This window comes from Gavialis gangeticus, unplaced genomic scaffold (assembly GCF_001723915.1).
Source record: "Gavialis gangeticus isolate Ggan-Ray unplaced genomic scaffold, GavGan_comp1, whole genome shotgun sequence".
NCBI classification, from domain to species: Eukaryota; Metazoa; Chordata; order Crocodylia; family Gavialidae; genus Gavialis; species Gavialis gangeticus.
In genome coordinates this window covers 2,207,384-2,228,571 of record NW_017728991.1, presented here as the reverse complement: position 1 = coordinate 2,228,571, position 21,188 = coordinate 2,207,384, and the positions used below count along the sequence as shown (strand labels likewise).

Here is a 21,188-nt window from a genome sequence, read left to right as displayed (position 1 = left end):
TCAGCCCGAAATTCCTATACTAACACCGTGGTCAGTGCCTGGCAGGGCTAATAAAGCCCACAGCAGACAGCGGAGCAAAAGCCAGTTTTGGCCTGGATTGAACATGTTTCTGCTCCTCTCCTGACCACTGCTATGACCCGAGTCTCTCCTGGCTGACGCCGACAGTTCAACCCACGATGAGCATGGGGTTATCCCCCAATCACCCCAGACTGCTGCCGATCCAGCTTTTCCCCACAAAAACCTCCAAGGACGGAAACACAACCAGGTCGCCGGGCAGCTCGTCCCACTGTGCTACGGCTCTCCCAGGCCACGTTTTTCCTGGTGTTTGATCTAAACCAGCTTTGCTGCAGCTTGGACCCATTGCCCCAGCTCCTGTCCCCTGCAGCAAGGCAGAGCGACATTTCTCCGTCTTCTTTCAACCACTGGAAAACTCGTATCACGTGCCCGCTGCTTTAAATCTCCCTCCCTTCAAATTAAACAGACCTGGGGCCTTCAACTTTTTTCCCCGAAGGCTGACCTTTGTCACCATCACGGTTTCCCCTCCAGTTTCCTTACATACCGATTGCAAGCTCCTCACTATAGTCTCTCATTCCCAGGGAAAAAGGAGTTAAGAAAACATTATTTCAGCCTGAGGGCTACGGTTCACAGATAGGGAAGCAGAACGGGAACCCTGTGCCATGAGGCTCTGACACCTCTCAAATAAATGCAGTCGGAAAGCATTGCCATACATGAGTTTATCACTGGAAACATGAAAGAGATGGCAACGCCACGAGACATTTCCCTGGTTGGGTGCTAGGACGGCCCGCGGACGTACACAGGCTCAGAGGTGATTCTCCCAGCAAGGCTTGATGATCCTTTCGGGGCAGTCTGGTGTGCGTCGGCATCCTGCCTACCAGCATGTTTATCTAGCTCAGCGTCTTGTGTTGTTTTTTTTCCCCTTCAAGCCAGTGTGGTTAGAATAACAATCAGAAACAGACACCTCTCCCTTTTCCCTGCTTCCCTGAACAGCCCCTATTATGCTTCGAGACAAAAAACCATTGCACAGCGAAAACTGGGCCATCCGCCTGAAAGGCTTGTTGATTGCTGCTTCTGCAAAGAGAGAACATCAGAGCTGTTTGCTGACAGCAGGTGCTGCCTGGAGCCCTTCCAAAAGGGTCCCTGCTTGAAGGAGGCATATTCGGTGCGCCGGCACGGCTGGTACAGGGCATGAAAGCCGGACCTCGAATGGTCCTGCAAACCCTTCAGGTCACAGGCTGCTCCTCGCGTGGGCAGGTGTTGTCTAACACAATAGAGGCTATTCCAGCTGGGGCTTTCAGACACCGCCGCAATACAGATATCTGCCTTTGGGGTTGCTTTCTCCACTTGTTCTTCTCCCTTTACAGACAAAACTTCCCCAAGGCAGGAAGCTAGGGAAACTGAGGCACGAAGCCTCGAAGCTCGCAGCCAGTCAAACCCTGGCCTTGGCATTGCGGTCCCCAGCCCCATGCCCTCTCCATCTCTCTCATTAAAGGAAGTAAGCAGCAGCAATGAGTGCTGGCAGTGTGTTGTATAAAGACGTCGGCTCGTAGAAGGATGTGGGATTCCTAGATGAGGAGCAACGGGCCCAAGTTAGCAAGAGAAGTTGCATGCTGCAATGAACTTCTTCACCTGGGAAAGCCAGCTCCCCACGGACAATGCAGTGGGGAGATGCTAGCCAAGACCATGGCAAGCCTGGATCCCAACGTACCGGTGACAATCCAGCCCAGAGGAGCCGTCACTGTGCTGCTGGGTCTCCCTGCTCCCGCGACAGCGGCTTTCACAGTTCGCTTGCATGGCCGTGACCCACTGCGCTCGATGCAAACACGTGCAGACACAACCCAGAGTCTCTCACACTCCACGTTTCCTTATTACTTGACGGCGAACATTTTCAAAGGCTCTCAAGTCAGAAACAGTTAAAGCTAAAAATCCAATGGATTAGATTTTTTCCCTTTGTGATGAACTTAATGACTTAAACTGTTCAGCATCATTAGCCAATTTGTCTCCGAGGATTTCAAAACCCCTACAAAGCTCCATTGTTGAGCAAATGCTTTCGTATGTATCATTAATAATCATACCCGTCCTCTTTGAACAGCCGGCAAGTGAGCAAGCGAGAGAGAGAAATTCCTCCTCTCTCCATCAGCAGAAAAAAAGAGATCACAGGCACCAAATCAAGAAGTCATTCAAAGTTTAGACTACCCACGGCTATACACCAAAGCAGCAAGTGTCCAGCACATCAAAGCACTGCCCTCGTCACATGAAGAACAGCCCATTAAAAAAAAATAGAAAATCCTTATTTTCATCTTCTTTCAGCAAAAACGCTTGCGTGTTAATACCCCCCCCCGAATTCCCACAGGCCCCTGGTCCATTAGCATCCTCATTGTGAAACTGCATTGCTTTTTTTCTTGAATCTTCTTTTCAAGCCAATCTGCAGGAGGGATGCAGGGGGGGAATCAAAAGCGGGATAGATTTGAAGTGAGCGAACAGTAGCTGGAGGTGCCTGAGTGGCAGTCAGTAATGCACTTGGTGGGAAAGCGCTGAACCCAGAAGTGGGAAGGGGGGGGCACAGAGCCAAATGCGCCCCTATGTAAAGTGGCTGCCGCCAACAGAGTTTCCCCAGGGAAGAATCCAGCCTATTACACTTGTCAAGCAAAATATCCCAAATTGCACTCATTTAACTGGGTCGCTTCCAAGCTCCTTCTATCACGTCCTCCACACCCCGCCCAGTCTCTGCTGCACCCAACTCTCCACAAGAGAGAGGACACAGGGCCATATCATCACGTCCATCAGCCAGTCTTCGGATCAATTTTTGTTCTGCGCCACGTGCTGTACAAACAAGGGGGCTCCCAGGGGTTACCGCAATGCAAATGCAGAGACCCCCCAGCTCAAGCAAAATGCAGCACATCAGCTGTGGTCTCAGGCTTTGATGGAGGGGTGCTTCATTCCCCCAGCTCGCAGAAGGGGATGAAAGCAGAAAGGCCTCTCCCATAGCCTTTCATTGCAGAGGGAGTTGCTCCCTCCAGACCCTTGCAGAGTTGCTGCTAGTCACCGTGCGAGAGTGGCATCCTGAAGCAAGAAAAGGATGTGGTGGGGTGCAACTACAACTGCAAGCCCCACCACAGCATCCTGAAGCAAGAGCAGGGAAGGACCCGCCAGCCTCCCTATACCACAGGAAATGCGGTGCTGAGTGGAGCTGGAAAACATGCTGTTTACAAGCCAAAGCGCAGTTAATCTCCTGTTGTTATTTTAATTGGGTTTAAAAAGCAGGAGCTTGTGACAAAGGGGAGAGTTCGAAGCAATGCTGGGAAGTCAGCCGGGATTTTTCTCCCTTTTTTTGGGCAAAAGCGCAGCTTTGAAGCAAGCATTCAGTGGCGTCAGGTGGATTAACCCGGCGGGGCACTGCATCTCCCAGCTTCACCCCATGCTGTTTGGAAACACGAATGCCATTCAGCCTGCTGAGAGCCAGCAAGACAGCCCTGTGCGGCCACGTGCTACAGTGCTCATCCACGCGCCAGTCCCAGTAGGTGGGCAGACCAAATAGAGGGGGACCTCCACTTGGAGTATCGCTGTGCCCCATACCCTCCCCCTCCTCCTGCAGGCTTTTACTCCTCATGTCCCATGCAACCCCAAACGCCCATGCTCCCATTGCAAAACCCGTGCTAGCTGGGGTGCTCCCAGGCTGCGCTGTGCAACTGTTTGCTTTCTCTGTTGGGAAACACGAGCTGCCGCAGCTGACCAAACAGAGCCGAGGGGCCTCTTCGGTGGAGGCGATGATTGCAAAGGGCAGCACGGGCAAGGGATGGTTGGTTTTAAAATGGTTTCTGCACATAAGCTGGTGGGGTGTGCATAGCAAAGGTCCCTAGAGCATGAATGAAGAGGGAGCTACCCTGGCTAGTTTGCTAATGCATGGCTGAATCCCAAGTACCACGACATGCCCGGGCCAGTGGTGTAGACACCGCTCTCCCCACCCAGGTTTTCATAGCTATTGTATGTCATACTTTCACAGGCTCATAGACTTCAGAGACCAGAAAGGCCCAAGGTGATAATTCAGTACAATCTCCCACAGAAGCAGCTGCAGGATTTCCCAGCAAGAATCCCTTGCTATTAGAAAAGCCTCCAGCCTGCATTAAAAAATATATTCTGGGGATTGTAAATGCTCCTTTCCTGGAAATGTCAATGCTCTCTTGAGATTATTGAGTAACTTCCTTTTTCAAATCTTGAAACGAGAAAAAGTAAAAAGAGTGTCAGAGGTGTGGGGCCTGCTTTAGGTCATGCCAAGGGCCTCAGCAATTCCACAGGAAGGGATGGAGAAACAGAGCCAGGGACGGACACCAGCCACGCTGCCCTGCCAGCACGGAGACCAGCCTTCCCCTTGGGCAGGGCAGAGGTTCAAAAGCAACGTGCCACCTCCTTGCAGGCCTGTCCAGCTGCAAGGAGGCTACAGGGGGCACGTGAACCCCAGAGACCACGCGGCAGCAGAAAGCAGAGCGCCAGGCACATACTCACCAGCACGGGGAGGAGGAGGTCGGCAAAGTAGACGAAAGCTGCTCCCAGGGTGAAGCCCACGGCCACCGGGATGAAAGCAAAGGCCCCGAAATTCCCGGCGTCCTCGACTATTTCGATGGCAGGCGCCAGGAGCGACCAGTAAGACGCAGCAAGCATGACCTGAGGGATGGAGAGCGGGCAGAGTTAGCACGTGCGCCCCATGGAAAAGCCCTCTGACCACGATCCAGGCACCTGCACTGGGGAGGCTCAGGTCTCCCAGCTCCCAGCCTTACCCACTGGGCCACGAGCCTTTCCTTCTGCACCAGCGATGGTTGCAAACAGCATCAATTAACTCCAGCTCCCTGCAGGCACTACCCCCCTTGGTGCAACCCTCGAAGGCCACCGGACTTTCCCTCCTCACTGTTTAACAGCTCAGGTGAGCACAAGGGAGCAAGGAGCATCCTGCACTGATGCAATTCACCCTCCACAGCTCAGCAAACTCACCACCCACCTACCCCTGGATCTGCTCAAGGCCACAGGGCAGGAGCAGCCTCCTGGTTCCTGTAACGCACCGTTTTGCTAATTCAGACCTGCTTGGAGCCCGGAGCCGGGAGGTGGAGCAGGGCCCGGTGAGCCCCAGTGCTTTCTGGATGGCCACAGTGCAGAAGCAGGGCTCCCCGCGGCGTGCTGCGGTCACACCCCAGCAGCACGTGCCATCACACAGGCTACAAACGCTTCAACGTCTTAAACCATTGCAACAAACAGAGTGGCCAGGCCATTAAAAACCCAGCAGTGACATGAAAGCCGGCTTCCCCACAGAGCTAATCACTGAAGTATACAGACAAAATGAGGCCAGGATTAAGTGGGAGTCCCACCCAGCCATCAATTTTCCCTGAACCAGACTCGAGTCAGGAAGAGTGACTCACACGCTTGGTAGGATCATCCTCCAGAGGCTTAATGCGCCCCTGATAATCCTTCCAAAGGGCAGCAAGGGGGAATTAGCCCCATCCTCATATCAGATCATCATGGCGGCAGGACTGGGCATGCCAATTATGTGAGACCAAAGACCTTGCAAACCAGAGGAGCCCCTTGCTGATTTTTCCCCACAAAACAGATACAAGAAAGCTTCCGACGGACCCCATTCGGCTGAAATCCTTACTGTTAACACACTAGCTCCCGAGCTTGTTACCAGCAGCATCTCAGCTTATTAAAATGAGGAATGAAAGCAAAAAAAAAAAGAAAAGGTAGCTAGGGTCACTATCCCCAGTAATGCAGATCAGTTCCTTTCTGCATCTTGCACCGAAAAGCCAGCCAAAGCCAATGACTCGGTTTCATCGCCTGGCCCCCCTCTCCACCCAAGGTCTTGCTACAGCTCCTGCTACCAGACGAGCCAACACCAACATGATCTGATGCCGCAGGGTTCACACTGAGGATACTGCTAGGAAATGTCTGTGTCCTTTCGCTATTTTAATAATTCATGGCAATGTTTCCACTAGCGCCGAGATTTCGTAAAACCTTTGGCTTTATTTTAATTAAACATAAGCCAAGCTGATTCCAGCCCTGAAGATAATAGATCAGGAAGGCTTTAAAAAAAACAAATTGCAAGGGAAGCCAGTTTCAATGTGTGTTGAGCGCAACGCAGCCCAAGAGGTTCGAGCGTACTCCTCTTAAGCAAACGGTGCTCTTTGACGGGTGCCTAAGTGCACAACACAAGGCTGGTCCCATCTTGCTGCCTGGTGCTTACATCATAAAAACACTTTATTATTTAGTCATATTGCACGCTTCCTTTCCCCCCTCCCCCGCCAAAAAATAGCAAGTGAAACTTGGAGGGTACATCTTAAATGAGGAAACAGATTCTCAATAGTTTGGTCAAAAAGAAAATTCTCCCTCTCCTCCCCTCCCTTTCAATCTGCCTTCCCAAAACAGCGTGCAGTTTTTTGGGAGGGCAGTATGAACATAAATATGGTACGAAGTGCACCCATCGCTTCAGTGCGCAGCATCATGCTGCCCCGCTGACCACACTGCCCTCCAGCTCGCTGCATGCAAACCGCACCTGCGGCACGCCGCCGCCCGCTCATCTGCACCGGGAAGCAGCTGTCAAAGGGGTGCTGTTAAAAGGCTGAAAATGAAGGGAGCTCAGTTTAATTAGTTAAGTTTAATTAGCTAAGTTTCAGGGCTGCCGATGCTGGAAGCCGTGCACGCAGCGCTGCAAATGCCGTGGTATCACCAGCCCTGATGCTGACCAGCTGCTATGATTTTCAAAGCCCCGCAACTATGAGAAGCTTTGGGAATGAGAGGCACTAGCTGTCTCGGGGGCTGCCGCACGTTGCACCTGAGGATGCTGCTTCTGCTGGGTCTGCATAAGTGCAAGGCTTTTTTTCAGTCTTGAGACCATGCACGTAATCCGCGGGCACTGATAGAAACAGGCACGCAGGGGACCCAGCTGTGGGCCAAGAGCTACTGCAAAGTCGGTCCTCCGTCTTCTCCTCCCCGCACAGCCCTGAATGAAGGCGCTGTATCACACCAAGCGCAGTACCCAGCAAGAAAAGACCCGGGAGCTGCTCTCACACACCCTCCATATGTTCCTTCCCCTTTCTAACCTCCTCCACGGCCCACATCCCTCCACCGACCTCCTGAACCACCAACGGATGCTCAGGACCCCCGGCCACATAGACCGGTTACACAGCCAGCCACTGCCACGAGCAGCACGAGACTGCTAACTGTGCAGGCTGGAGGGCACGGAGGTTTTCAGTTGGTTTTGACCTTGGTGATTGTAGAGTCAGGCTGCAAGACGAAATTTCCTCACCGTTACAGTAAAAACGTACCCATTTCACCTACGATTCCTTCCCTGACTGCTGCTTTCCTAGGTGCAAAATGGAGCCCAAAGCCAAGGTTTGGCTTTAAAAAGCCTTATGATCCCAGCAGAGCATTCTCCAAATTACAGCGAATCAGAAACAAAGAGAAAAAGAGAGAGAGAAACACTAGATCCCAGAGATACTCAGCCAATATGTGGCATTAATACATCCATATTGTACCAATTAATTGCCAATTTATTCATTGCCTCCACTCACCTCCTCCCCAGCGTCCAATGTACAAGCCTGGATTAATTCAAAATAATCAGCCCAATACAGTGCTTTCAGCAGGTCTGGCCTCATTACATATCTATAAAATCTGCCTAGCTGCTTGCTTCTGGAGCTGCTCCGCTACGCAGAGAAGCTCATTTGTGCCCAACCCCCTCGGGATATATCCCACCTGGGATCAACCAGATGTAGCTCCTTCAGAAACAAAACACAACGCAGATATTAGTCCAACGGAGCGGTTCTCAACCATTTCAGACTCGAGGCACCCCTTGACAGGCTCGACGCCCCTCAAAAAAAAAATGCCCCCTCTTCGTTTTCACTTGGTTTTTGACTACAGGAAAAAAACAGAGCCATGTTTCTGTTGCAAACGACTCCGAAAGACCAAAACGGGACGATGGGTTTCTATGTGAAATCTCTGGGTTTCTCTTCCGAATTATAGTAGCGCAGCAGTGTGGCACCCTTAAAAGGATCTCTGGTTGGGCATCGCTGCCCTCAAACACGCTTCCCTCAAGCAACTGGAGGAGACGAGGGACCAAAATCAGTCTCTCGTTGGGGGGTGGGTGCTCTCTCGCACAGAGGGGTTGTTTGGCAACCCTGGGATGAAGCGTGCAAGCAACAGGAGGGTGGTCACGAATGACAAGCCCTTTAACAGCAAGATGGAAGAGGTTTCCTAGGTCCCTCTGCACATGAGATAATACTAGATGGAGCAGCAGGAAGGAGGCAGCTAGCAGGGACCAGACGCAGCCCCACATCCCATTGCTCACACCGGGAGCAACAGGCAATGAAGCAGTCGCACTCAAAGCCCCATGAAATGGGCCTGTCGACAGAGCCACGAGCCAGCTGCAGCAAATCCTTCACCTTCTCTTATTCTCCCAGCAAAAGCACGTGTCTGGAGAGGCACGGCACAGCACAGCCGGCTGCGATTACATTTAAAAAGCTCTCTTCTTTTGCAAGAAATGAGCTGCCTATTGCCAGAGACACCGGTCCCCACGGGACCAGGTAAACCTGAGTGCGCCGGGCCTCAGAACCAAGCGAGCTGTCACGTTAGACTTACATGCAACTGTCAAACTTTATCTTTCAAACGCCACCTCCTCAAAAAAAACCCCCAGCAACATGGAAACATGAGCAACAGGAGGAGAAAAAGCACTGTAGAAATAGGTCGGCACGTAACGGTAAAGCATCACTTCCCCAAGGAAGATGGGGGCCGCAGTTTGCTCATCCCCCGGCTCCTGTTGCCCATAAAGTGCTCCCAACTTCAAATCACCCAAAGGCCAGATGTACAGCAACAAGTTGAGTTCGATTAGCCTTTATGCACCAACGTTGCAGGTCTCCAGTCACGCCAAGGGCAGTTTTGGTTTCTACACCCAGTTTGCAATCCTGTTACCCGTGCTGCGTGGACACGTAAGCAACCACGGGGCTACCACGCATGCTCAGCAAATACGGGCAGTTCACGGCTGTGTATGCACCTACCGGAGCATAAGTTTGGGTAAAACAGAGGGAAAAAGCCTTCCTTGTTTTAGCCCCGCTCCCAGAGTGGTTACAGCACTGCCCGGGGAGCAGAAGACCTGGGTTTCAAGGCCTAGCCTCCCCCCAACAAGAGGTTTTGAACCTGCATCCAGTTTCTCCGCACAGCACTTGACCCATCATCCCACAAGCGAGACATTATGTCAGCCTTTCTCCAGCCCCCGCTGCGTCTCACACCTGCTAGTCGGCTTTCTGCCCACCAGAAATGTGCGACCCATACACACCTAGCGTACGCACTTCTGCAGGCACACGTCCGCCCAGCTCTTGTGCAGCCTGCTGAGCTGCGTGGTAGCTGCATGGATGCTCCTATGTCCACAATGCACACGGAATAGCATCGCAACCACGTTAAGTGCCAAAAACACCATTTACGCAGCTGGAAAACAGCTACCTTGGCACAGGAAGGGTACGAGAGCATGGGCCGTAAGCCAACCCTGCATTGCTAAGTGAGGGGGGTGCAGCTGGATCTCCAACAACTGGCATGGCTTGCTTTAAAAGGCAAGGTACTTAACCCCCTAGGCCTCCTCTGTATACTCTCTGTGGGTGGGAGCCCAGCCGAAAGGCACCACCGCCCCTACCTTTCCTTACAGTGACAGGAAAGGAAGTCCCAGGACTCTTCTGCTCAAATACAGGGACCCTCCCTCCAGCTCAGCCAGTCCTTGCAAACAGCTAGGAGGAAAAAAAACAGTCATATCAGCTAAGTGCTGCAGTCTTTACTCGGGCAAAGAGTCCAGCAAGACTTCTAAGAAGGAGCAGATCCTCACCTTACTTACATTAGCATCTGTCCAGCCAGTCAGTGCAGCCACGCTGGGGTATCCAAGAGCAAAATCTGTCATTTCCCCACCCATCCACCAGCCCCAAGGGCTGTGGATCACAGACGCTCAACTACAGAAAGCAGTGGGAAGTAAAGGAGTCTCGTGAGGTGGCTTGAGACCCATCTTTTTCAGCACACACAAGGCATGTCCAGCCTACAAACCCGATGAGAGGTCTTGCCAGGAAGCCGAGAAAAGCAACACCCGTCTGCCGGCCCCAGAACTCGCCCAACCGGGACCTGAACTTCGTTCGGAGACTCGAGTCAGCGCGGTTTCCACCTCGTTGCATGCTGCACGCGGGCGGCGTGTCGATTCGGCCTTCCGCTAAATACGATGCTAATCTGCTTTCCGCTGATGTTCGTGCATTGACTGGGCTTCTCTGCCCTTCTGCTGGGAGGGCTAACTTTGTTAGTCCCCGGCGCTGTCACACAGTGTTTCAGTCACTCCGTGATGGATGGATCTGGACTTGCGGCGATTGCCGAGGAACAAAAGGCCAGAGAAGGTGTTCTGCCAGCCAGGCTCCCTCCGCGTGGCAACTCGGGGAAGGAAGGTGGCATCCTAATGCATCTAGCCATAGCCCCCCAACCTCGGCCAGTGGTCACAGTGCAAGCAATATAGCAAAGACACCAACACGGGCTGTACAAGCCTTGGATGTATACACCAACATCCTATTAACAGCTACCTGTGTGAGCTCAATTAATAATTGCTCCAGTATAGGTATGCCTACCTGCATTACACCCATAGCCTGAGGTCACCCCAGCCACTGGCACCAGCTGCAGCTCAGAGTCCTGCTCCTCCATCCCTGGCGCGGCCTTGACGGAGGTCGTGTCCAGCGCAGCCTCACAGTAAAGGCACCAAATCCTCCTCCCCACCCACCCACAATCAGCATCTACCCATGGTACAACACGGTCTCTACTGGAAGACCCCAAATCTCAACCAACCCCGCAGGGAAGAAAACCTGGAGGGAAGTGACTTGTCCCAGGTCACTGAGCAAGTTAAAAACCACACACCTGACTTACGTTGCTGTTTTGTGCTTTCCCCACGGCCTGGAGCTTCACCTGCCAATACCCGGCCTCGCATATCCCAACCGTGGATCAACGCAGAAGATCCCCATGTTGCCGCGATTCACTGAAAACACCCATCCACCCGCTGTTTGGCCGACACAGAGGAACAAGACGGGGAAGCCCGGGACAGTGACCTGCTGCCAGTCCAGAACCAAGCAAAGCCCAGCTAAGCAGCAAGCATGCAGCATCTTGAGAGCCGGCCTGCACGGGGGACGGCAGCCCAGTGATTTCTGCCAGCCCAAAAAAGAGAAGGACCCTGGCAACAGGAGACAAGCTTGCAACCGAAAGCAGAGGCTGGCTGGGCCTATGGGGCATGCTCGAGAAGGCACTGGGAATTAAATGAATTCAGAGATTTCAGTTTGGAGAGCCTTACCCGCCCGGACCCTTTCTGCAGAGCCAGACTCCTTAGCAGGGAGGACTCCGACTTCAGCAGTACGCCAGTGCCAAGGACCGGTCTCAGAAGTAGCCTCCACTTTGCAAGTCACCGCAGCAGCCATATCCGGCCTGCATGGGACTGGCCAAGTCTCCTGCTGTTTAAAGTCACCCCTTTTGGCTTCCTACTTTGCCAAGGAGCTCAACCCCAGCCCGGACAGGGGAGACGGGAAGGTGGAGACACTTCAGAGAGGCTAAAAGGCATCACAACGTCAGGCCCCGGGAGCTGAGCCACTGCAGAAGGGTTTGATCAAAACCTGTCTAGTCTTATTTAAGCAAAATCCCACATCAAGGACCTATACCTCCCACCCAGTAAGACCCAGTACCAAGGTGAAGAAGATCTCATGTGCAGCCCTCTGCAAGACAGCAACCTTCCTTCTGTACAATTTGCAGGTAGGGACCCGAGGTGCAGAGAGCCCACGGAGATGCGCCCCGAGGTGGGGGGTCTCCTCTGCTAAGAGACCTGACGTGACAGTAGCATGCAGCCCACGCTTTCCCTAGACGCCCGGCCACGCATGGCACCAAGCTCGTGCTCCCCAGACACCAGGCTAGCACCCATACCCCGGCCCATCTTTTTAATCTAGGCCCTGCGATGGTCCTTTCAACAAGGTGGTGATAAGGGGCTGCAGAAATACTATGCCCTCAACCCTCTGAATATCAGCCCTCTTTTAAAGTCTCAACCTAAGAGCACAAAAACGGAGGCATCCAAAATCACTAGCAATGTCTGAGAGCCTAAGCACCATGGCTTTGCACCCTTTGGAAGGGGGTTCAGGCCACGCCAACGTGGGGTCTGCAACTCTTGTAAACAACTGCCATGTACAGTGCCTGAAATAGCTCCTTTGGACCCAAAGACCAGGAACATGAGCCAAGAGGACCCAAAACTATTCTACCAGTGCAAAGCTGGCATGGCAAGGGCTGAAGAGAGAAGGCGGAGAGGAGCATGGGATCCTATACTCCTAAGCTCCACTTCAGACGCTCTGAATCTCTGGATTTTCAAGGCGAAAAGGAAGCCCCCCCATCCCTTTTTTTTTTTTTTTAAGGCCTCTCTTTTCTCCCTCCCCTGAAAAGACACGGTGAAAGCCAATGCAGCAGGCTCCAAAATTCAAAGTAATTTGCAACACACTGCAGGCTTCTCCAAAACTCCTTGAAACCCCCACCAGGAAGCCAAGCCAGCATCTCACCTGCCCCGAGGTCTACCCTGCAACCATCGGGGCACATGTGCAGAGGGGAGATCTGTATGTGGGCACTGGCTGGCTGGCACAGAGCGGCTGCTCTTTCATATGCTCCATGGCACTACCCCCAGCGATAAAAACCTCTCAGGCAAGGAAGCTCTGGCAGACCCTAGAGACCGGCCGAGAGCAGAGATGTTGGCAACCCTTGCCAGCCAAGCGATGGGCAGGGGCAGGGCAGCATAGAGCTGCCTAATTAACATCCACCAGCTCAGTGCTTCAGCATCACCAAAAGAATTTGCTGCAGAAAAGGGGCTTTTTGTTATTTTTCACAATCAAAACCAGACTTTGTAAGAAGGCTATCGGAGACAGAAAGCAAAGGAGATCAAGTCCCAGGCCTCCCAGCCTCAACAGAGAGGGACAACGTGAAGCTCTCTGCATACAAGTGCTGCTTCAAAAGAAGAGGCATCAGTTTAAACGGGAACAACGACGTACAACAACTCAAATAGCCCGAGACTGTGGCCGTGTCATGTAGAAACATCTTTTTAGGGAGGAAAAGAAAGTACAAACAGCTCCACACTCTGTGCAAGGCTGTGAAAAATAGAAAACTAGTCTGGGAAAATAACCTATAGAAGGGACACCACTCCAGAGAGCTTGCTAGGGGGAAAGAATCATTTTCTGCACTGCTCCTCTGGTCGCTCACCTGACAGTCACTCAGTAGAGCAGGGCTAGGCTGGGCCAGAGAACTAAATAGATGTTTTTCTTCCAGCTGATCAGGGCACCGCGACCCACAGCAAAGGTCTCGGGGCAGGGCTCGCTGACAAGCAAGCAGCACTGGCAGGGCTCCCGGGGTCCAGGGTCTGTGGGAGAGATGCCTCAGTGCATGGACGCAGCTCGTTTCACAGTGCTTCGTGGCTCTGCAAAGGCCAGAGAAGGGAGGCAGACGCTTCACGCCTGAGCTGGAGATCGACTCAAAGACACAAGGCTCCGGTGGCATTTCCCAGATCCTTGAAACGTCTTCAGAGATGCGGCGAGAAGCCCTAGAGATGCTGGCTTCACATCCGCAAGACCCTTCACCCCATTTTGTTCTTTGCATATTCCAGGAAGCCGCATCGATCGCCCCAGAGCCCCTGTCTTCTTCCAGAAGGGCTGTCCTTTTATGACGGGACGTGCCCAACTCTGCCACGGACTCCTTGTGTGCCCAGACAGGCCTGCACGTCCCTGCCTCGGTTTCTCAACGGGAGGAGTGATGCTCAGCCCCTACAGCGCAGACCCCAGTAATCATGGAGAAGGCGCCACACAAGGCAGAGCCTTACTTGGTGCTGCCATGAGATGGCAGGGGTTTCCTCTGCACTTTGCAAGGAAAAACACTCCCAGCTCTCTGGACCCTGCTGCTCCCCCACCCTGCCCTGGCATCTCCCTGTGAGGATGTATCCAGAACAGCGCCCGGCCCCAAAAAACAAGGCACCCAAAAGGCAGAAGCTCCAAAATGCCCCACCACCTCTCCGGAGCGCCTCTGACCCCAACACCTGCCTCCTGCCATCCCAGAGTCAGAGGAGCGCCAACACACCCACTAGACAACAAAGACAGGAGAGGATCCATTTACCCCGAGGCATCAATCAACAACACCTGTCTCCAGCAGACAGACAGCTGTGCAACAGAAAAGAAGTTTTGAAGGACCTGGCCCAAAATGACTCTTCAAAGGGAAATAGTTTGCAAGCAAAAACCCAGTCTCTTTCTACAACACACACACATCTGGAGCAGTTTTTGCAGAGAGGGGCCAGGATGAATGTTTGGCTTCACCCCAAGACCGTATCCAAAGACTAAGCTGTGCATGTTTCTGGTCCTGACATCCAGGCTTTAATCAGAAGCAGATTATTCCATCATTGCACCGTCCCTCTTGCACCTCCTACCAAAGAAACTGGCCAGTGCCTTTACAAAGTGCAAAGACCCCCCCAGAGCCACAATTAGCTCCACGCTCAGAAACCCCCTGCTCTGTTTCTCAAACGGTTGCATCCCCCCCAGCACAACCTGGAGGTTTCCTGTACAGACAGGACACAGCCGACCCCCCTGCCGAACCTCAGAGCATCTGGAGGAGGCTGCTGGCACATCTGTGCACAAGACCGCAGGCTCCAGAGCATCGTAAATCAAAATTTTCCACTGCAAGCCAGGGAGGTCACCCGCCTTTGGTCACCCGCCAGCCCTTTGCCGCGGAGAGAAGATCCTGCTGTGGTAAGGAAGAGCGCAGCCGCTCACAAAAACGAAGGCGGCACGTGCCTCGAGCATTTCATCCGATCAGAAACAAGACCACCGGCACGGCTGAAAGAGCCACCTCCAAAAAAAATCAGCATCACCTGCCAGGTCCGCTCCCCCCCAGCCTTTCTTCATGCATCATTGCCAGAGCACCAGCTCCCAAAACCATCATGCTACAGAGCAGCCATCATCCAAACAGTCCATCACAGCCGGTTTCATTTGACTTCCAAACAACTGCTCTATCCCTGCTGGTCCCATTCAGCTCAATGGTTAAGTCAGGACGCTGTGCCCCCAGCTAGTAGCCAGGCTGGCACCGCGCATCCCAGCTGCACAGGCTCAATAGCAGCTCCTTTTGCTTTTAGGCACTACATTTTATGCATTGCATTAGCAATGCAAATAAACCACCTCTGCCCGCAGCTGAAAAAGGACCTCTGTAATAATCTACCCTGACCTTCCAGAAAAACGCAAGCCCTAGGGCCGTTTTGCCTGAAAGCAGATCTTTTGGGGAAAAACACTGTCATTTGAAAGCGGGCAGAGGTGGCTGCTCAAAGGCTGCCTAGCCCTTGTCAGACTAGTCCAATGATTAAGCAGCCTCCCTGTTACTAATATGCAGCTTGTTTCTAGCCCTGCTTCATGGAAACGGTCCAGCATCCTTTGAAGATGACCTCAAGATTAAGATGGTCCTAGGGGACCCATGCTTGATGCTGTGCTCTCTGCTGGGCATATGAGTTTGATAAGCAAGGAAAAAACTGGATGTCAGAGCTGCTTTTCAGCCCTAATAAAACAGGATCCCAATTCCTATCACAGCACAACAGCTGTGTGCTGGGGTCTGGCCCTGAGCACTCCCAGACCCTCGAGCCTGGCTAGAAGTGGGTCTGCTCCTTCACACCCCAATCAAAGAGGGAACAGGGAAGCAGTGGCAGGGAGATGGACTTAAATGAGTCACTGCCTTCATTATTTACCAAGGTGGAGCATTGCTGTAGCTGCGATGGTGCAGGAAATGTATGAGGCAAAGGTTTCATCCCTTTTAACGGACTAACTGTATAGTTAAGAAAACTTTGGGCCCTTCCTCAATTTACCAGCCGAGATAGTTACTTAAATTCTTTGCATGTCCCGTGAGGCAGCAAGCCCTCAACATCTAGGGATATGACAGCCTGGTTTTCCTTAGACCCCTGGCTTGTGCCCACATGCGCAGAGCAAGGAATTCGACTCCCCGCACCACTTCAGCTGCTAGCAACCGTATCGAGTGCTGCAGGAGGAGGAGAGAAGCCAGAGCTGCCTTGCTGCTGGCTGAACAGGCTTCTGGCTCCTCTCGAGCACAGATGGGCATCTTCCGCATGCCAGGTGCTGGTTACTCAACCCGGATACAAAGTCAAACAGGATCTGGGTGTTTTGCAAGTCCTTTAAACCACAGTCCACCCCAGGCACCTGGCCACACCTACTAGAAACACGTGGGATGACCATGAGTCTTGCAACTGAAACTAAAACTGCAGGCATCTGTGCCCTCGTTCTGCTACACATCCTAACACAGACTCCCGCATCTCGAGAAAGCACCGAACAATGCTGGGCTGGGCTGGGCTGGCCTGAGAGAGTGCACAGAAGTAATTCTTTGTCTGCAACGCAGCATCTCCACACCACTGCCCATCCTTAAAAATTTCCATTAATGATTAATATAATACTAAAAGGCATGTAAACGTAAAAGTACACTTCCTGAAAAAAAGTGGGGTTTTGTTTTTATCACGGTGGGACCAAGGTTTTTTGACAAAATGGTTGGTGAGACGTAAGGTGCAAAAGATTGAGAACCGCTGATCTAAATCACCTGGCTGCACAGCAATCAGGACTCATGGTAGAGGTGATACCTTTTATTAGACCAACTAGATTTTTGCAAAAAAAATTATAGCTGGTCTAATAAAAGATATCAACTCTACCGCGAGTCCTGATTGCTTTTGGCACTTGACCAATACGGCTACAACCTGGATACCTGGCTGCACAGCTGCGCTCCAGAGCAAGTGGGAAACAGTGCAGAAACTTCCCCTAACCATCAAGTGCCAGGGAACTTCCCACCCTGCCTGTCCTGCAGCTCTCACACATCCAGGCTCCTGAAAAGACAAGTGGGACCTTGACAGCAAGGTTTCACGGATGTACAGATCCCCAGGGGCTTTTCCTAGCCAGCCCTGATGCAATTAAAGCCAGAACCTGCAGCCCTCCATTGCAACACTTGAACCACCACTTCCCTTGCAGGAACACGCTCGGCCTCACACAAACACTACGTCTGCACAGTCCTGTGGATCGAGGCCTCACTCCTGCCAACAGGAATAACTGCACATGCCCAAACTCAGTAGGATGCTCAGAGGTGGTGATGCAGGCTTGAGTCCTTGCACCTTCTCAGCATAAGAAAGCTGAAAGGGACGTGACACACAAATCCAAAGGGGGATTCACAGCTGCTGCAGGTGGGAAAATGCAGCTTGCTACCAAGCTGGCACACCCATGATCCCCAGCTTTCCCCCCAGCGGCACTGATACATGACAGGGTTCGAATAACTTGCCACTGCTTTGCGCCGCTATAATGAGATCCTGGGCACGCATGCAAGCTTCATCAACACAATGAGACTTGAGGTAGACTGGGTAGAGATGCCAGTAGCAGTTGATTAGCAGAACAAGGATGTCCTGTACTCACCCCTGCCGCAAAGCCCAGGCTTCCATCTAGGATCCGCCTCTGAAAAGTAAAACAAAGCCCTTCATTTACCAACTGCAAATGGAACAAGAGGCCAACAGTTCTGGCAGGGGAACAGCTTTCTGGGGGTTAAGTTTCAAGATGCTCCTATGCTTCCCTATATCAGGGGCAGCTGGGCACAGCCCTCTTCCAAGGCCGAGCATCCTATGTTCAGTGAGTGCCACAGAGTGACTAAGTGAATTCCCAACGTCACGCAGGACGTCCGTGGACACTGAACTGGGTCTGCAGCATCTCAGCCCAGCATCCTAAGGCTGGTCACCAGCCCAAGCCAAGGCTGCGCTTCAAGCATGTGCTTAAGTCCCAGTCTGCCTTCAGCAACTTTCAAGCTCGTGCTTTGGCACGCTGCTCTGCAGAGGGTGGATTTAAGTAGGTCTTCTGGCAACGTTATTCATGACTTCTGGGTTACAAATAAAAGCAGGAGCCCCCTGATTTGGCAGCTTGGCGATGACTCAGGGCTCAGTCCTGCTTGGTTCAATCACGCAGCGACCCGTCTACCCGAGCCCCAAGGGGAAGAACATTAGCATTGGAGAGCTCCCTGGAGAACAAACTCCTGGAGAAACCATCCCAAAAAAAAGGCAGTAAGAAGCAACCAGGTGGGGAAGGAAAGAGAGGCCAGCTCTTGAAAGCAACACCAGCACCAGCCTGTGGAGCTGAAGGCAGCTTTGAGCTCTGACAGGCTTAAGCACAAGTTCAGCTGCTTCCACCCCAGAAAAACTAACTGAAGTTCATAACAAAAGACATCAAAAGACACTGAAGCGAAGGCAGCAGCAAAGAACACAGATCCCAGCTTCCAGCCTGCCCCTTCCCCCTACACGCCTGGGACTAAATCGTGCCTTTGTAGCTTTGTCTGAAGCAAAGGAAATGGTGGCTATTTTAGACAAAAAGAAGATGGTGAATGCTGGACAGCACCTCAGACCCGAAAGTCAAGCTGGCTTCTTTCTTCCTCAGGCTGTTGGCACCAGCTAGTCCAACCCAGCTCAGAGCCGGTGCCCGAATCAGAGCTGCACCAGCCCAGCTGGGCCAGCAGGAAGAAAGAGCCAACCTGCTGTCACTATGTGCAGCAGACACAGCTGCAGCTATGCCAGGATGAAGAGCAGCTGAGGAAGGGCCTGTCATTCTGGCATTCCCTTTTCCTGAGAAGGGAAACTCGCTGCAAACCAGCTCATTGTAATCAAATATTCCTTCCCCTCGCCTGCACTTTGTGCCACAACGTCAATGCAAATGGGATTTGCAAGTACTAAATAAATGTTTGCTCCAGTCACAGCAGGGAGGGCGCAGGTGGCTGAAAAGTCCACGCAGGACAAGTTTGCCCAGCCTGCCGTTGGGGCCGGGCAGCTAGATCCCCCTCCCCTGCAAACCCGAGGCCTCAGATTTTTATCTAGAGGGAGGGAGAAGTTTCCACCTGACTCTCCATACCCACCTGGCCGCTGGAAAACACGAAGACGAGTGCTGAACCCGCTGCCGTCAGCCCCCAAGTCAAGAAGGTTCCTAGCAGCGCCTGGACCACCGGAGTGAGGCCTGGGATCATCCTGAACTTGCCCAGAGTTCACCAGCCTGGAAGAGACACAGGGTATCAGGAGAGAAGGCATCAAACACAACGTGGGCTTTAAACCAAGAACACAACCCCTACCCCTTACTAACAGGAGGCGCTTTGGGCCTGGCTTTCATAGGTGCTGGGCACCTAATGTTCCCTTCAGAGCCCCGGGCACTTGGCATGAGGCCGGTCAACTGCAAGTCCAGTGTAAGACCACTGACAGTGCGGCTTGTCTGATCCGCTCCCACCTCAGGCAGCCTGGACCCTGCTGGAGTTTGTGACGTTTAAATCCGAGAGTCGTTCCCTGCTCCCTTGTGTCAATGAACCTTTCCATAGAGTCCCCCTGGCTTTAGTGGGGATCTACCCTGCAAGGACCCCGTTTCAGGGTGGGAGCCCAAGAACATCCATCCTGGTAGAACAAGTTTCCTTTCTGGGATGCGGGGGCAGGGACACAAAGACACTCTCTACCACCGTGAGCAAGAACCTAGGAGTCCAGCCTCTGGGGAAACTATACTGGCTGGCACATCCTTACATCCCCCAGTAGCTCCCCTCGAAGCCTCAGTTCTCCCAACTAAACAACTAGGAAAAGGGAGAAGACGAGAAATACAATTAATGCACACAGTTCCTCACTCCGAGCAGAAATTCCTCACTACACTTCTGGGGTGCAGCAGATGCATGTGTGCTTGCACCCGTGAAAACCGCACAGCAGTCCGTGCAGAGCACCAACTATACTCATTACACTGTTCGCAGACACTTGTCACACCCGACAAAGAACCAAAGCAGCAATATTAAGACTACACGACTACTTCTGAACTGCTAAAACTTCCAATAACCTAAGAAAAGGAGCCTTGATATTTCCTCCTGGCATCGGAGGAATACCTAGTTAACTTGCCATCATGCTCACAGCACACTAAGGATTCACCAAGGGAGATGTTGCTGTCTGTCAATCAAGACATCTAAAAAAAAAAAAAAAACCTGCTATGTATCTTCAGGCAGAAGCATGCAATATCTTTAAAGCTCTGTGCAAAACCCTCCTGCCTTCTGGATTTCAACACCGAGTAGCACACTAGCCGAAACGCTGCCTTTTTCTCTGTCCTACGCCCGCCCTTGTCCCCATCCTTGCTGCAAAGGCTGGAATCCGAAGGCTGATTTTAAGGACTCAGATCTCTGTCAAACTGGTGCACGAAATATAGGCTTGAGGTCCCCTTGTTTAAAGCCCAGCTGCCTAACCAGAGCAGAGCAGGGATTGAGCTCTCCTAGTCGCCCACCCAACACACAGGACATCAGACTGGGGAATAAGCTCCCTACAGCGGTGCTGCAATCACCTACCCTGGAAATCTTCCAGAGGAGACTGAACAGTCACCTCGCTGGGGTCTCCTGACCCCCAGTTATCGTGCCTGCCCAGTGCAGGGGACGGGACCCGACGATCTCCCACGGTCCCTTCGAGGAGTAACCCTCGAGGACACAGATCCTCCCACTCCCTTGCGTCCCGGGCTGCCTTCTTAAGCCTCCCGGGTGCCCCGAGGATCCCCCAAAGCACTGACCCTTGGGAATGCAACATGCCCCACAGCCTCCACTGCCGCCCTTGGCGTTCTCACGCCCATCCTTTCCCTCCATTCCCGCTACCCCTCCGCGCCAGGAGGATGCCTGCCAGGGAGGAGGATTATCAGTGGGTTTGAAGGTGGCTGCAGAGTCCCATCCCTGCTCTGCACAGTCTCCCAGGGGGCCAGGACACTGCGCGCTTTCCTTCCTCCTCTGCTGTTTCACAGCTCCATAAACCGCGCGTCCTCGAAGCAGACAGCAGCTCCGTGCCCGCGACCCCCACCCCAGCCTGTCCCACTTGGATGCCACCCAGACCCCGCTCCTCTGCACCCCTGCCACTTGCATGCTGCCCTTCCTCACAGCATGCTGGATATGCCCCCTGGCCCCATCCTGCCACCTGCCCACAGCCAGGGCATGCAAAAAGGAGCCCCCTACAGCCCCCCCCGCCAGGAGGGCTCCCTGCCAGGCTCTTTCTGCAGGGCTCCGGCCCTGCCCCAATGCCCAGGGCCCTGCCCCAGAGCCCCCCACTCACTGCTGCTGCTGCAGCC

General features: G+C 52.9%; 1 protein-coding gene across 3 annotated transcripts in view; it reads right to left on the bottom strand.

The window, feature by feature from the left end:
- Window positions 1-21,188, bottom strand: part of SLC39A11 (solute carrier family 39 member 11) — a 256,171-nt gene that overhangs the window by 229,923 nt on the left and 5,060 nt on the right. For 2 of the 3 annotated variants that reach the window (XM_019516098.1, XM_019516114.1), the window contains exons 2-4: window positions 18,985-19,118; window positions 17,508-17,546; window positions 4,522-4,680 (exon numbers count right to left, since the gene is read on the bottom strand). In XM_019516098.1, coding sequence (XP_019371643.1) covers window positions 4,522-4,680; window positions 17,508-17,546; window positions 18,985-19,092 — 306 coding nt within the window. In that variant the 5' untranslated portion in view covers window positions 19,093-19,118. Of the gene's footprint in view, window positions 1-4,521; window positions 4,681-17,507; window positions 17,547-18,984; window positions 19,119-21,172 lie in introns of all 3 variants that reach the window. The other variant, XM_019516107.1, reaches the window with a different exon arrangement.